The 15,381-nt window shown below is 35.8% G+C and overlaps 1 protein-coding gene across 1 annotated transcript; it reads right to left on the bottom strand.

The window, feature by feature from the left end:
* Positions 1 to 736: 736 nt before the first annotated feature.
* LOC137634331 (uncharacterized) lies at positions 737 to 14,080 on the bottom strand. Its single transcript, XM_068366716.1, has 2 exons — positions 13,964 to 14,080; positions 737 to 4,599 (listed from the first exon to the last, which is right to left on the bottom strand). Exon 2 carries the CDS (start codon positions 4,282 to 4,284, stop codon positions 1,402 to 1,404), a length of 2,883 nt encoding a protein of 960 aa, XP_068222817.1. The 5' UTR covers positions 4,285 to 4,599; positions 13,964 to 14,080; the 3' UTR covers positions 737 to 1,401.
* Positions 14,081 to 15,381: the final 1,301 nt, after the last annotated feature.

Below are 15,381 nucleotides of genomic sequence, written 5' to 3'. Positions count from 1 at the left end.
GTTTCGTCAAGATAATGTACATTATAAATTTTAATTTGTAATATTGAACGGGTTACCATAAGTGACACAGCCGCCAAAAAAAGTTTTAAGAAACATTTGTTCAAAAATGTTCAAAATAATCAATGGTAGATCCATTTAAGCTTGAATACTTGAACATAGTGATATTATTGAATACACATGATTATTCATTGTCTTCTTACAATGAAGAATATTTTTACAAGTTTCAGTACTACATTTTTCTTACAATATTTTCCCATTGCTAGATTAGTCAGAATTCAGTATTTTTCAGCTTCAATTAACCATGAAACATCAGTCTGTAAAGGAACTATAAATAGACATTTATATGAACAGCCAAATAATATTGTCTCCAAGATATAAATAGTTGATTCTTAAGCCATACCAATATTACATTGTAATTGAGGTGGTGGAACAGTTAGGGGGGGGGTGTTATATGCCAATATTGTCATACTTAAAATGAAACAAGAGGCGAATGAATAAAAGGAATTGGTTGTTAGATCTAAAAATACAATGTTAACCTAGCAGTAATGACATGAAGTGTTGGAACAGACGTATCCTAGAGAGAGAGAGAGAGAGAGAGAGAGAGAGAGAGAGAGAGAGAGAAACTAAAGCAGTAATGACATGAAGTGTTGGAACAGACGTATCCTAGAGAGAGAGAGAGAGAGAGAGAGAGAGATTAAAGCAGTAATGACATCAGGTGTTGGAACAAGAGACGTATCCTAGAGAGAGAGAGAGAGAGAGAGAGAGAGAGAGAGAGAGAGAGAGAGAGAGAGAGAAACTAAAGCAGTAATGACATAAGGTGTTGGGACAATAGACGTATCCGAGAGATAGAGAGAGAGAGAGAGAGAGAGAGAGAGAGAGAGAGAGAGAGAGAGAGAATGCCACCCAGAACAAAATTTATTTATTGCAGAAGTACTAAGGAGATATGTTGAAAAAAAAACTGAGATGAACGTGTGCTGCCAGAAACGATAGAATGGTACAACCTTCACTGGGCTACTTAATGTTCATGAGATGTTAGAATGTCTGATTCGTCAGAGCAATGGTAAGATAGGTTAATTTACTATATAAAAGTCCTTTCCTTTTGTACACTCGGCCACACTATTCTATCTTCTTTCTCTTGTTGTTATTTTCAAGTTTTTATAGTTTATATATGAAAGATTTATTTCAATATTATTTTTTCTTAAACTTCTGTTCTAGTTTTTCAATATTTCCTTTCCTCACTGGGCTACTTTCCCTGCTGGAACCCTTGTGCTTATACCATCCTGCTTTTCCAACTAGGGTTGTAGGCTTGTAGCTTAGCAAATAATAAAAATCATAATAATAATAGTAAAAATAATAAAAATGTCTCTTGGGACCACTAGCTCTAAATTCTAATGAGTAAAATTACGAATGACCCCAGCCAATATTGATATGATATTTCTTTGCCAGAAACTGCATCTGTTCTACTGTAGCAGGATGATGTGAGAAGACTCGAATGGTTTTTATTGTGCTATTGGAAGCTGCATGCAAAAATTCTTTCATCCCCGATACGGTCAAACTTGACGATTGAAAAATCACAGTCGAGTAAGTTTTGCTCAGATTATCTATAACGTTACCTGCCCACACAGCATCTTCATCAGAGATGTTTGCTAACTTGACAACAAATTCTTTTCTGTAGTGCAGTCGAGGAATATCACTAGGGGTGATGTTTCTACTAATATCAAGGAACAGCTCAAGAAATTTCAAAGACCATCCCCCTTGAGTCTTGAACGTCTTCTTCCAGTGTTCGTGAGTTTTGATACTCGACTTCAAGCTGCTGAGGGCCTCGAGTGTAGATATCCTTATATACAGCGACTCTATATTCGTCGCACTACATAGTGCCGACGTTAGCGCTTCTCCAGCATGTCCTTTGAATATCACCAGACGGTTACTTTCCAGAAGCGGAACTATGCAGCTATCATAGGTTTCCTGATGACCTGGTAAATTAAACTCCTTCTCCATGTAAAGTTTCACTTTCGTTTTCTGACTTGTTCCAACTAGCTTGAGTATTTCCTGTAGCCCTTGGCATTTGTCAAAGACAGTGGTATAATGAACCTCCATTATCAATTCTAAGGGAGACGCACCAGTAGTTTTTAGTATGTTTAGTTTGTCTTCCGTGTCCTCTTTTGGTTCGAGTGAACTAACTACCCATACACTCGTCTGATTCACAACCGACCCTATCACCGTACACACAGAATAATCACCTTCGGCTTCCCGCAAGAGTTTCCACCAAGTGCCACAATCACTGGGCTGTACTCCGATGTCAATGAGTAAGGCAGACTTGATTTGGCTAGCTACTGTAGTGTTAAGGTTTCCATCCTTTTTAAGTAGACCTGTGACATACATCAAGAGCTGTTGGAACCTTGGTGAATCTATGACTTTGAAGATACCAGCAACTGAATTGTTTCTCCCGACTTCTCCACTTATAAATAAAGCTGCCAGATATTCCTGGCTTGTTAAATGAGGGAATGAAAAGTAATACTTGGTTTCCACGAGGGTCTCTTGAATTTCACAGTTCAGGAAAGCCGACATAGTCTGGATGGGATCAATATTCTCCTTATCACACATGTTCATGAGATGCATCGATTGTTCCTCACTAATATGCAACTCATCTTTACATAGCATATTCCATGCAACGCGGCCTAGCTCGGCCAACCAGCGACTGACCTTCCGACTTAGAGACACAGTGTGGTTTGAACCGGCTGCTTCCAGTCGTGAAATCAATTTCCTTTGGCATAAGTTAAAGATCCTACAATACAGATGTGTGAGGGTAGATATTGAGGTTACATCCACTGTCTCATCACACCAAAGCACAAGCAATAGTGAAAGTGACAGAGGGAGTGTTAGGTGGCTGCTTATTGCTCGACAAGTGGTTGACATAAAATGTAGGAACCCTGCAGTCTGGCTTAGACGTCTCTGTGAATCAGGGTATTTGACAGCAAAAACTTTGTTGACAAATTGCATCTTGCCTTGCTCATCAAAACCCTCTATTTTCAACACGATGTGGTCTTCCGCCATCTGCATCAACTCTAATGTGTACTCCGGTCGTGTCGTTATAATGATACGACTGTTAGTGAACTTATTTACAATTTCTCTCACCAGCATCTTCCCATTAGCGCTTGCCTCATCCATTCCATCGATACAAAACAAAACATTCATTTGTTGCAGTAATGGAATGATATCAGACTCATTGAAGAATCGACATGTCGACTTTAGCAGCTGTTCTCTCAAAAACTGAACAAGAGAACCACTACTTACTGTCCGTAACTCAACACCAATAACTATGTCCATGGAAGATAAGCCAAAAATGGCAGGAGAATGACTACACCATTCGTGAAGAATATGACGATGGAGGGACGTTTTACCAGCACCCATTACTCCAGATATGATCACTAACCGAGGGACGAACCTTGTTTTCATCAGAGTAACATTCAAAACATCACACATTAAAATACGGCTTCCGCTATTCACAATAACCAGCGTAGTAAAAATTCTGTCAACGGTGAATTCAGTAAACTTGTGATCACTTAACCATGAGCATGGATTTAAGATTTTGGCATTTGAATACACACTCATGAGTTCCTGGCGACCTTCCATTATGAGTTTCGAATGTTTTTGACGTCTAAAACACTCGACATCTTCCAAATACGACTGGACATCAGATACCTCAATTTTAGCTTCCAGCAGATCCTCGAGACCATCTCGGATTTCCTTCAAATGATTACTCACGTCTTCTTCAATAACCGAACCTAATCCTTCAACAATTTTCTGACACAGCGCTCCTAGAGCATAAACTCGATCCCGAAGGTCCATCTCTTCCACATCTAGACCTTCGTGGCACACCATGTTTCTTAAATTTTTCAAGTCCCGAACCTCTTGCATGAAGGGTTCAGTCACGTTTCCCAAAATTTTCGAAATCAGCTTGAAGAGGAGAGTGATGTCGCACACAAAATCTGACCCCTTTGGGTCATTTTTTATAATTTCTCTTTCTTGAGCCGAGAACACACTTCTGTACAGAGCATTTGACCAACCGAGTTTATCATGCCAAAACTCGTGTACCGGGAGCACTCCATTTTTTGTGTCCAATGTGGAGTATATTGAAATGAACACGAGATGCAACACTTGTCTTCCAAATGTATTGACAGCTTTGAAATACTTTCCAAAGAAAATATCACGGCGGGTATAATTCTTGGATGGTTGCAGTGTACCACTGAGAGTAGAATTTCCGGTAGAACTTTGAGTCACCATAATGTAAAATTTTCAACACTCCAAAGTGTATGAAATAAACGATCATTTTAATTTTCATTCACTCTGAGAAAATTTCATTATCATAGACACAGAGGTAGAATTTGATATTTCTTGTCACAACCACGTACAAAACAAGTTGGAAAATATAGCATTTACTCCTCAGATGATAGGTGAGGCCTACACTTGATAGATTTTCACATGAAACCCACACTTTTGTACTTGGTCGTATACTTGAAAGGAATAGTTGACCACTATGTCACCAATGCTGACATTAATCCCAGGGACAATCTCATACCGCGATGTAGATTCCAGCACCTGAAAAAAAAAATATACTATTAATATTTGACAAGGCTGACAGAGTTTTTATAGTTGATATATGACATAACTGTTTTTGACGTTGTTAATAATTTATATAGGGCATATCTGTTTTGTCGCTGTTACTGGTTTTAGAATGATATATTGTTAATTTATTCTCATCATTTATTCATTTCCTTTCCTCACTGGGCTATTTTTCCCTGTTGGAGCCCTTGGGCTTATAGCATCTTGCTTTTCCAACTAGGGTTGTAGCTTGGCTAGTAGTAGTAGTAGTAGTAGTAGTAGTAGTAGTAGTAGTAGTAGTAGTAGTAATTTAGGAAACATCAATAGGCAGAATTGTGAGACTTTTTTTAATACTTGGGCTAAAAAATCTTTCCAATTTAGAAGCAGAGGATACCAAATTTTTATGTTCAGAAGACAGAATCTGTTACATGTAGATTAAATTATATATTTCATGTTATAGGACCTACAAGAAAGAGTTATTTTCACATATTAAAAGTTAATGTTATTATTAAAACACTGTAATGAATTGTGAATGAAAAATATCATTGTATTATTATTATTATTATTATTAATACTTGCTAAGCTACAACCCTAGTTGGAAAAGCAGGATGCTATAGGCCCAGGGGCTCCAACAGGGAAAATAGCCCAGTGAGGAAAGGAAACATGGAAAAATAAATTTTTTAAGAAGAATAACATCATTGAAATAAATATCTCCTATATAAACCATAAAAACTTTGACAAAACAAGAGGAAAAGAAATAAGATAGAATAGTATTCTCTAATGTACCCTTAAACAAGAGAACTCTAATCCAAGACAGTGGAAGACCATGGTACAGAGGATATGGCACTATCCAAGACTAGAGAACAATGGTTTGATTTTGCAGCGTCCTCCTAGAAGTTTCTTACCATAGCTGAAGAGTCTCTTCTACCCTTACCAAGAGGAAAGTGGCCACTGAACAATTACAGTGCAGTAACCCCTTGGGTGAAAAAGAATTGTCTGGTAATCTCAGTGTTGTCAGGTGTATGAAGACAGGGGAATATGTAAAGAATAGGCCAGACTATTCGGTGTGTGTATGTGTGTGTACGTAAAGGGATAATGAACCGTAACCAGAGAGAAGGATCCAATGAAGTGCTGTCTGGCCAATCAAAGGACCCAACAACTCTCTAGTGGTAGTATCTCAACGGGTGGCAGGTGCCCTGGTCAGAATACTACCTCCAAGGAACAAATCTATAAGTTAGTTTTTCTTTTTTCTTTTTTACTTATCGAAATTCAACTATCCATCTTATAAATACAACATTCAAATAAAGGTCAAATGCAAATTAATTTCGTAAAATCTCTCTCTCTCTCTCTCTCTCTCTCTCTCTCTCTCTCCACACAGACACAATATATATATACACACACACACACACACATATATATATATATATATATACATATATATATATATATATATATACATATATATATATATATATATATATGTATAATAACAAATACAGCCATTTCTAGTCCACTGCAAGAGAGACAAAAGCCTCAGACATGTCCTTCATCATGTCTGAGGTTTGGCTAATTCACCGTTACGCTGGCCATTGCAGGTTGGTGACGATGGGAGACTTTAGACTGATCGCTCACAGCAAACCAGCCTAGTATGGTTGGCCCTGACTAATGCAGATTTGCTGTTCATGGCAATTCACTATACTGTATATATATATATATATATATATGTGTGTGTGTGTGCGTGTGTGTGTTTGTATGTGTACAGTAAGCCAATAAATAATCATATACAGAGAATGTAAGGAAGTTTCTACAGGAAAAAATAAAAATGAAATCATAAAAATAAGTTCCTACAAAATATTCTAAACTACGTCAGAAGAATCTATGGTAGGAAGGAAATTCCTTAATCACATCCTATTCCTAACTCCCACAGGATCACCAACCGGAATCTACTTCAGGACGAGAAAGGACAACAGGACACGACTTGCAACCACATCTCTTGTAAACAATTCAAAACAAGAAGATAATTATAAAACAATAGTATGCCCGAGCGTACCCTCAAGCAAGAGAACTCTAACCCAAGACAGTGGAAGACCATGGTGCAGAGGCTATGGCACTATCCAAGACTAGAGAACAATGGTTTGATTTTGAAGTGTCCTGCTCCTAGAAGAGCTATTTACCATAGCTAAAGAGTCTCTTCTACCCTTACCAAAAGGAAAGTAGCCACTGAACAATTACAGTGCAATAGTTAACCCCTTGGGTGAAGAAGAATTGTTTGGTAATCTCAGTGTTGTCCTGTGTATGAGGACAGAGGAGAATCTGTAAAGAATAGGCCACACTATTCTGTGTATGTGTAGGCAAAAGGTAAGTGAACCGTAACCAGAGAGAAGGATCCAATGTACTACTATCTGGCTAGTCAAGGACCCCCATAACTCTCTAGCGGTAGTATCTCAACGGGTGGCTGGTGCCCTGGCCAACCTTCTACCTAATTACGGATATCCTTAGTTGGAAAAAAAAGTAGAGAATGTGGGGGAGGGGGAGAACCAAGCTGACCTCCAGAGTTGCCAGGTTGGCCTTTTCCACGTCAAAAAACTCCAAATTTTTCCTTTTTCGTGCTAGATACCTAAATTTGGCCTTTTTGAAATTGGTTAGCCTTAAATGCTATACTTTCGGCCTTTTTTCCTTTATTAGGTTGGCCTTTTAAAGCTACAGTTGATCAGACGTTGGCCTTTTCTCATTTGGAAAACCAGGCAACCCTGCTAGTGACTCCACGTTTTTCGGTATTATCGCGCATCTGTCAAGTCTACGATGCATCAGGTGATGTTCGTGCGTGACAAAGCGAACAATTAGCAAAGAGTAAGGTAACAATTAGGTAACAAAATGATCACATGGATAATCTATCATACTAAAGTAAAACAAGGAACGGCATTGACTTATGTTTGTAGGAATAAAATCCTTTGTATGACATCATAGCTTGAGACGTAGCGCTGCCAGATGACACTTTTTTCGTACAAACTGATATGTGTAGGCCTAGTTTTCCTTATATTTGATGTTTAACAGATGAACGAGAGAGAGAGAGAGAGAGAGAGAGAAAGAGAGAGAGAGAGAGAGAGAGAGAGAGAGAGAGAGAGTCCAGCTAGCTGCTAGATTAAATTCGAGAAACACGAGAGGAAGTGGAAACTCCTGAATTAATCATACGTTGATAACCACACATTTTTTTCTTTTCTCATTCAAGTGAAGGAATTACGTAATAACAGTAGCGGGGTGAATGAAAATTAACGAGAGAGAGAGAGAGAGAGAGAGAGAGAGAGAGAGAGAGAGAGAGAGAAGCAAGGTCGCATTTAAGACAGACTAAATTAGGCAAATCTTGGACAGTCTGATTTACATGAACAAAGACATTTTTTCTTCAATTCGTTAGACAGATTTTAAATATCTTTATATAAATATCACGATAATTTCATTTAATAAAGACAGTAACGCAATAATTAATACATCATATAAATGACAATAATAATACTTTTTGAGAAAGTTCTGCTTACGAGGTCAAATTCTGAGTCACATATAACAGATTCCAGATAAGAATGATAAAAGAACCGTATGAAATCCAATCTTATCGTTCGATAAGATAATGGTATAGTAAAGTACACATGGAATAGAAAAAAACGGAAATATGCTTCAATGAGCAATTATCATCACAAAGCAAGCTGCAACCCTAATTGGAAAAGCAATATGCATTAAGGGAAAACTTCCAAGTATGATAAAATGAAGTGAGACTAAAATAGAAATAAAAAAAATAGATTGTATCAAAACTAACGATATCAAACAGGTAACGATATATGAACTGGCTAGTAAGCCTACAGTGGTAACGGGTTTGCCTAGCATTCCCATGGCAACAGATCGATCCCCGCCCGGGGAATTGAGTTTAAGCTGTTTACTGGGGAGGCCACTGCTGTGGTTTGGCACCACAGAGGGAGGTTGGGCTTGCCCGGCTGACGTTCTGGTGGGCATCTATTCTGATGACACTGGAACTGAAACCAAGTTTGTCTAAAGTTCCACTGATTATGACAGAACTGTAATCACAGCTTGAATAAAACTTCTGAAATAGTGTGTATTGAACTTTTTGTAATAAATGGCAAGAGGTTAATATCCAGATCATGGTTAAGAAATTTAATACACTGCTAGTTTTATTTCCCCCAACAAGTTAAGATGAGACTAGGCTGCTGAGGACCGGACGAAATCACAAATTTTTAGTAATTTGTATTTTTCCTAACATACCGAGAACTACTTTCTTAGGAGGTACCTGGAATCTCCTCTCAACCGACCAGAGTTTTGTGTAGTTAACCCTACTTCAGTTTTCTGTGAGGACTACCCCAGGCGGAAGGATACAATATTTGAAAAAATACAGAAAATCATTTACATTTCCCATGTTTGGCACGTCTCAAAAAACCTGAACAACTCCCAATTTCCTACTTTTTGTGTTATTGAAGAAGAGATAGATCGAATATACTTCTCAGCGGAACGGGGGGGTAAATATGAAAATTATCAAATATAAGAGAAGTTATAGTGTTTCATGGATAAATTTTCATACTGTAGGTCTATTCTTGCTATTTTTTTTTCAATGATTTTGAATCATTGGATTTTGGTTATAATGGGAGCTATGGCACTCAAACAGAGGAGCCCAACTAGTGCTTAAATGAGGTAAAACCTCAGTTATACTATAAACTTTAAGTTAAAATTAAGAGGGCAGTAAAACAATTGATAAGAAATGGACTAGGGCTTTTTAAAAGGCAAAGAGGTCGGTGAAATATCTACGGGCCACTCCACGCGCTAATGCATGTTTTTAAGTTGCACAAGATCGTGTGTATTTCTCTATAAATGTAACACATACTAGTGAATCGTGTGCTCAAGACTTGACTGAGTCCATAGTCACACCTTATTCCAATCAAAACAACTGCAAAAAACGGAAGCAATGGGAGTTCAAGTGTTGCAAATTATCATGTGACATATACACTAACGTACAAATATACAGGTGGAATTTCGGTCTGATATAATAATCCTCAGTGGGCCAGAGGAAATCTTTAAAGAAAAGTACCATTCCAGCTAGCAAGCAGTTCCCTTCGGAATTCATTTTACAGAATTTTTCAAGAATTGATTACTGCAACTCACTGTTCTATGGCTTACCAAATTATCAGCTGAAGAAAATTCAGAGAGTACATAACAGAGCCGCTAGATTAATAAAAGGACTACACAATAGGGAAAGAGTTACCCCTGCACTAATTAAATTACACTGGCTGCCGGTAAAAGCGAGAATTGAATACAAGCTACTCTTACTAACGTTTGATACTGAACCAAAATGAACCAAAATATCTAAAAGAATGCCTGAACAAACTAGAACTAGAACCAAATGTTACCATAAGACACATGAGTGACAAACATAGGATATCTGAACCAAGAACAAATAGTAAATTTGGTGAAAGGGCTTTTAGCTACTGTGCGCCTAGACTTTATAATAAACTGCCAACTGAATTGAAGGACCTAAAGGGAGCAATTGAATTCAAGAAGAAACTAAAGACATTACTTTTCACAAGATCATATGATTTGGAAGATGCTACAAAGATGCTACAATCAAAGAATTGTATAAGTTATAATGAAAATGTTTCATTAGATGATTAATATGGACCCGCCCGAGAAGTAGTTCACTCGACTTCAGTGGAGGGTTGGATTTAAACCCAAAACAAGTAAGTAAGAATATGAACCTGCTGTCGTGTCAAGCGTATAATCAAGGTATGTTTTGGTGTTTGTCCCAAATCCTGCCCATATAATATTCACGGAAGGGAAGGTAAGTTTTATCCTACTATCGAAACCTTTCATGAGTCATTCTAGAATTTTGAAGATGGCTCATACCGGTGTTTTCCGAGAAATCATTTTATACGTCAGATCAACAAAAATTTCTACGAGTGAGATAAAATACCGTGAATTTCAATATGCGATTTTTTTTATTCATAAAGCTATACTAGTCAATGCCACAGATACTCGGTTGGTTCGCTGTGGGAGATCAGACGAAAATCTCCCACCATCGACAATTTGCACTGACCAGCGTGGTGGAAACTGTCCATGTATGAGGCTTTTGTCCTGCAGTGGACTAGAAACAGCTGCATCTTGCTAAGCTACAAGCCTAGTTGGAAAAGCAGGATGCTCTAAGCCCAGAGGCTCCGACAGGGAAAATAGCCCAGTGAGGAAAGGAACAAGGAAAAATAGAATTATTAAGATTAACAACATTAAAATAAATATCTTCCAAGTAATCTATAAAACTTTATCAAAACAAGAGGAAGAAAAACAAGACAGAACTTCGTGCCCGAGTGTACACTCAAGCAAGAAAACTCTACCCCAAGACAATGAAGACCATGGCACAGAGGCTATGGCACTACCCAAGAATACAGAACAATGGTTTGATTTTGGAGTATCCTTCTCCTAGAAGAGCTGCTTACCATAGCTAAAGAGTCTCTTCTACCCTTACCAAGAGGAAAGTGGCCATTGAACAATTACAGTGCAGTAACCTCTTGGGTGAAGAAGAATTATTTGGTAATCACAGTGATGTCAGGTGTATGAAGACAGGGGAAAATGTGTAAAGAATAAGCCAGACTATTCACTCTGGGTGTGTAGGCAAAGGAAAAATGAACCGTAACCAGAGAGAAGAATCCGGTAGATCCAATGTAGTACTGTCTGGCCAGTCAAAAGACCCTGTAACTCTCTAGCGGTAGTATATCAACGGGTGGTTGGTGCCATGGCCAACCTACTAGCTCTCTCTCTCTCTCTCTCTCTCTCTCTCTCTCTATATATATATATATATATATATTCTCTCTCTCTCTCTCTCTCTCTCTCTCTCTCTCTATATATATATATATATATATAGAGAGAGAGAGAGAGAGAGAGAGAGAGAGAATATATATATATATATATATAGAGAGAGAGAGAGAGAGAGAGAGAGAGAGAGAGAGAGAGACTAGGCCTACATCTCATTTCAATAAAATTTAAATAATGTTCCTGTCACTTTGCCTTCCACAACATAAGAAATGCTTTACGTAGAATTTTTTGGGGGAGAAATCTATTATTTATATCATAAACACCTCCACACAGAATAGCTAAATAGAAAAAATAATGATCACATCAGAAACTAGGTTATTGGATAAGCATATGGTATTTTTATCTTGGTAAGTATTAATAACCAGATCTCTTGTGTTTGTGCAATAAACTATTACCATAATAATAATAATAATAATAATAATAATAATAATAATAATAATAATAATAATAATAATTGGAGTTTAACTATTAAATGATAATAATTGAGGTTTAACTGTTAAATAATAATAAAAGTTTAACGAATAAATAATAATAATAATAATAAAGTTTAATGATTTAATAATAATAATAATAATAATAATAATAATAATAATAATAATAATAATAATAATAATAATACCAGTTTAACGATTGAATAATAATAATGATAATAATAATAATAATAATAATAATAATAATAATAATAATTGGAGTTTAACTATCAAATAATAATAAAACGAATAGATAATAATAATAATAATAATAGTAATAATAATAAAGTTTAACGATTTAATAATAATAATAATAATAATAATAATAATAATAATAATAAGAGCAGTTTAACGATTGAATAATAATAATGATAATAATAATATGAGTTTAACTATCAAATAATAATAAAACGAATAAATAATAATATTAATAATAGTAATAATAATGAAGTTTAACGATTTAATAATAATAATAATAATAATAATAATAATAATAAAAGTAACGAATAAATAATAATAGTAATAATAATAATAAAGTTTAACGATTTAATAATAATAATAATAATAATAATAATAATAATAATAATAATAATAATAATGGGTCGAAAGGCTCTATCTACCAAAATCTGGATGTATATAATTCGAGATAATGAAAAGTAAATACAAATATTACCATTATACATAATTCATTCACAATACACACATATCTTTCGTCGAATATATTGTAAAGCGATTCACGATGACGAAATATTATATCGTTTCTTAGAAAATAGTAACAATTCTAAGATCTTTTTTTCACGTGTGTAATTAATTTTAAGAATGATGCTGGAATTTTAATCAAAACTATAATATTTTAGCCAAATTTTGCCAACACACTTACAGATTATGCTGAAATTTTAATCAAAACAGTAATGTTTCTGACAAATCAGCCAACACACTCACAGATTATGCTGAAATTTTAATCAAAACTATAATATTTCTGACAAATTAGGCAACACACACTCCCAGTTTCTGCTGAATCTTAATCAAAACTATAATATTTCAGACAAATCAGCCAACACACATTCCCAGTTTCTGCTGAATCTTAATCAAAACTATAATATTTCAGCCAAATCAGGCAACACACACTCCCAGTTTCTGCTGCATCTTAATCAAAACTATAATATTTCAGCCAACACACACTCCCAGTTTCTGCTGAATCTTAATCAAAACTATAATATTTCAGCCAAATCAGGCAACACACACTCCCAGTTTCTGCTGAATCTTAATCAAAACTATAATATTTCAGCCAAATCAGGCAACACACACTCCCAGTTTCTGCTGCATCTTAATCAAAACTATAATATTTCAGCCAACACACACTCCCAGTTTCTGCTGAATCTTAATCAAAACTATATTTCAGCCAACACACATTCCCAGTTTCTGCTGAATTTTAATCAAAACTATATTTCTGACAAATTAGGCAACACAAACTCCCAGTTTCCTCCCAGTTATAGAGTTCCCCGAAGTCACAGACTCCCAAGGGCAATTAAACATACTTTTCCACGGCCACATTCCTCCTTACATACGTCATCCTCTCGTCACGAGGTCCCTTGTTCAGTGTCTCAATCACTTATAGGATCACCTTTGGGTTCACTGAATAGGCAACGAGTGTAACGAGTCATTGCTAGGCAAGTGGGCAATGACATGCATGAATGCCGTATGCAATGACCAATAACTTGGGCATGTCAATTCTTATTCATTCATATTGATATTCAGGTTATCTAAGTATATACACCTTATGTTGTATTGCAAAATGCATATCAATCAAAAAAGTATGTTTAACGTAAAAACCATAACAACGGAGGTCACTTCATGATGCAATACTATAACGAGATAGGAGGTAAGGAGAGTTCTTTGGGAAATCCTTCCATCTGAAAGGCCGTTTTAGTCGACCAGTACCACAAAAACTCATTATATTTTAAGATGCTGATAAGCCTCTAATTATGGATAAGTGCAAACAATCATTGCACATGGAACGATTCACTATTTACCTTAAATCAGAACCACTTTAGCACATTATTAATTGTGAAACACAAATAGATTAGTCTTCGACTTGAACTGGAAGTACACTGAGAACTTTCTTCTGTTTGCCGCTGTCTGTCACAAACCTCAGGATGTGACCCCTAGTGTTGCCAGGTGGTTTAGTGTAAAATTCCCTAAAACTCTTGATAAAAAATCCCCATTTCCAGATATATATTTTCTTCTAATACAAAAAATACTCGCTATACTTCATGTAATTATAAATAAACTAATTGCAACAATATAATGGTTTACTCATCTCTGTTTCTTCTATAAATACATGTTTAAAATATAATCACCAGTCATCCAAAATCCCCAAACCTAAGGATAAATTCCCAAATGTAGGGATAAGTCTCCAAATCTAGGGGATAAATCCCCATATCTGGCAACCCTGGACCCCTACGTCAAGGACCAGAATATCCCTAGACCTTCGATAAAACATCCCTAGACTGAACGGTAAATCTTAAGTTGGAACCTTTAAAAAAATCATGAGGAAAATACAACACATACTATGTTTATTTTTTTCATTATACAGAGAAATCATCATAAAAAACCGAACCAAGTCCTAAAAATTTGCTTCTAAACAATGCCAAAAAATCGCAAATTGGGTAAAATTCCCCAAAAGTGGAACCCATAGGGGCCAAATGCGTAGAGTTATCAACTTCTAAATAATATACCACCCCGATACCTGCCATAATGCCCAAATTCAGGAAATATGTCCTTCCTGCGTTTCGCATAGAATATATTAACTAATTTTAAATCAAATAAAACAAATAAAAATCGTATATCAATGAAAATTACAAGGGAAAATACTCTAGAAATACAAAGCATTAGTTTCATTGTTGTGGCAATTTTCAGACACTCGAGTTGCCAGATATGACAATTTTGTTGAATCGCTCATAAGAATATATTCCCAAGCACAAAAATAGTAAAATTATTACAAATATGCATAAAAGATAATAAAAATACTTACAACAATGTGACAAACAGTAACCTACAGACCTTTGATGCAATGGTAAACCATTGCAAGTTTTATGTAACCTTGGAAATTTACCTGATAACTCTATGGGTTACTCATTCCCTAAAACGGATAACGGTATTGAATGAAGAAAAATATTGTTTATTCGGTACTTACCATTACTCCCTCTAAATAGTATCATTACAATATATTTAGGATAGGCTAAATTACTGGGCCTTTTTCAAAATGTATGATGAAAATCATTTCGATGATTTTTATCCGGTAGGCTTAAGTGTTGCGATCAACAAATGTTATAATTTTTCTTCTAACTGAACATAGATTATTAAACGCTATGAGATAAAAGATACAAAAATATTGTGTGCTTATTTGGTACTCACCATTACTCTCTCTAAATAGTATTATTACAATATA

This window comes from Palaemon carinicauda, chromosome 44 (assembly GCF_036898095.1).
Source record: "Palaemon carinicauda isolate YSFRI2023 chromosome 44, ASM3689809v2, whole genome shotgun sequence".
NCBI lineage: Eukaryota > Metazoa > Arthropoda > Malacostraca > Decapoda > Palaemonidae > Palaemon > Palaemon carinicauda.
This window is presented reverse-complemented; position numbering and strand designations above follow the sequence as displayed.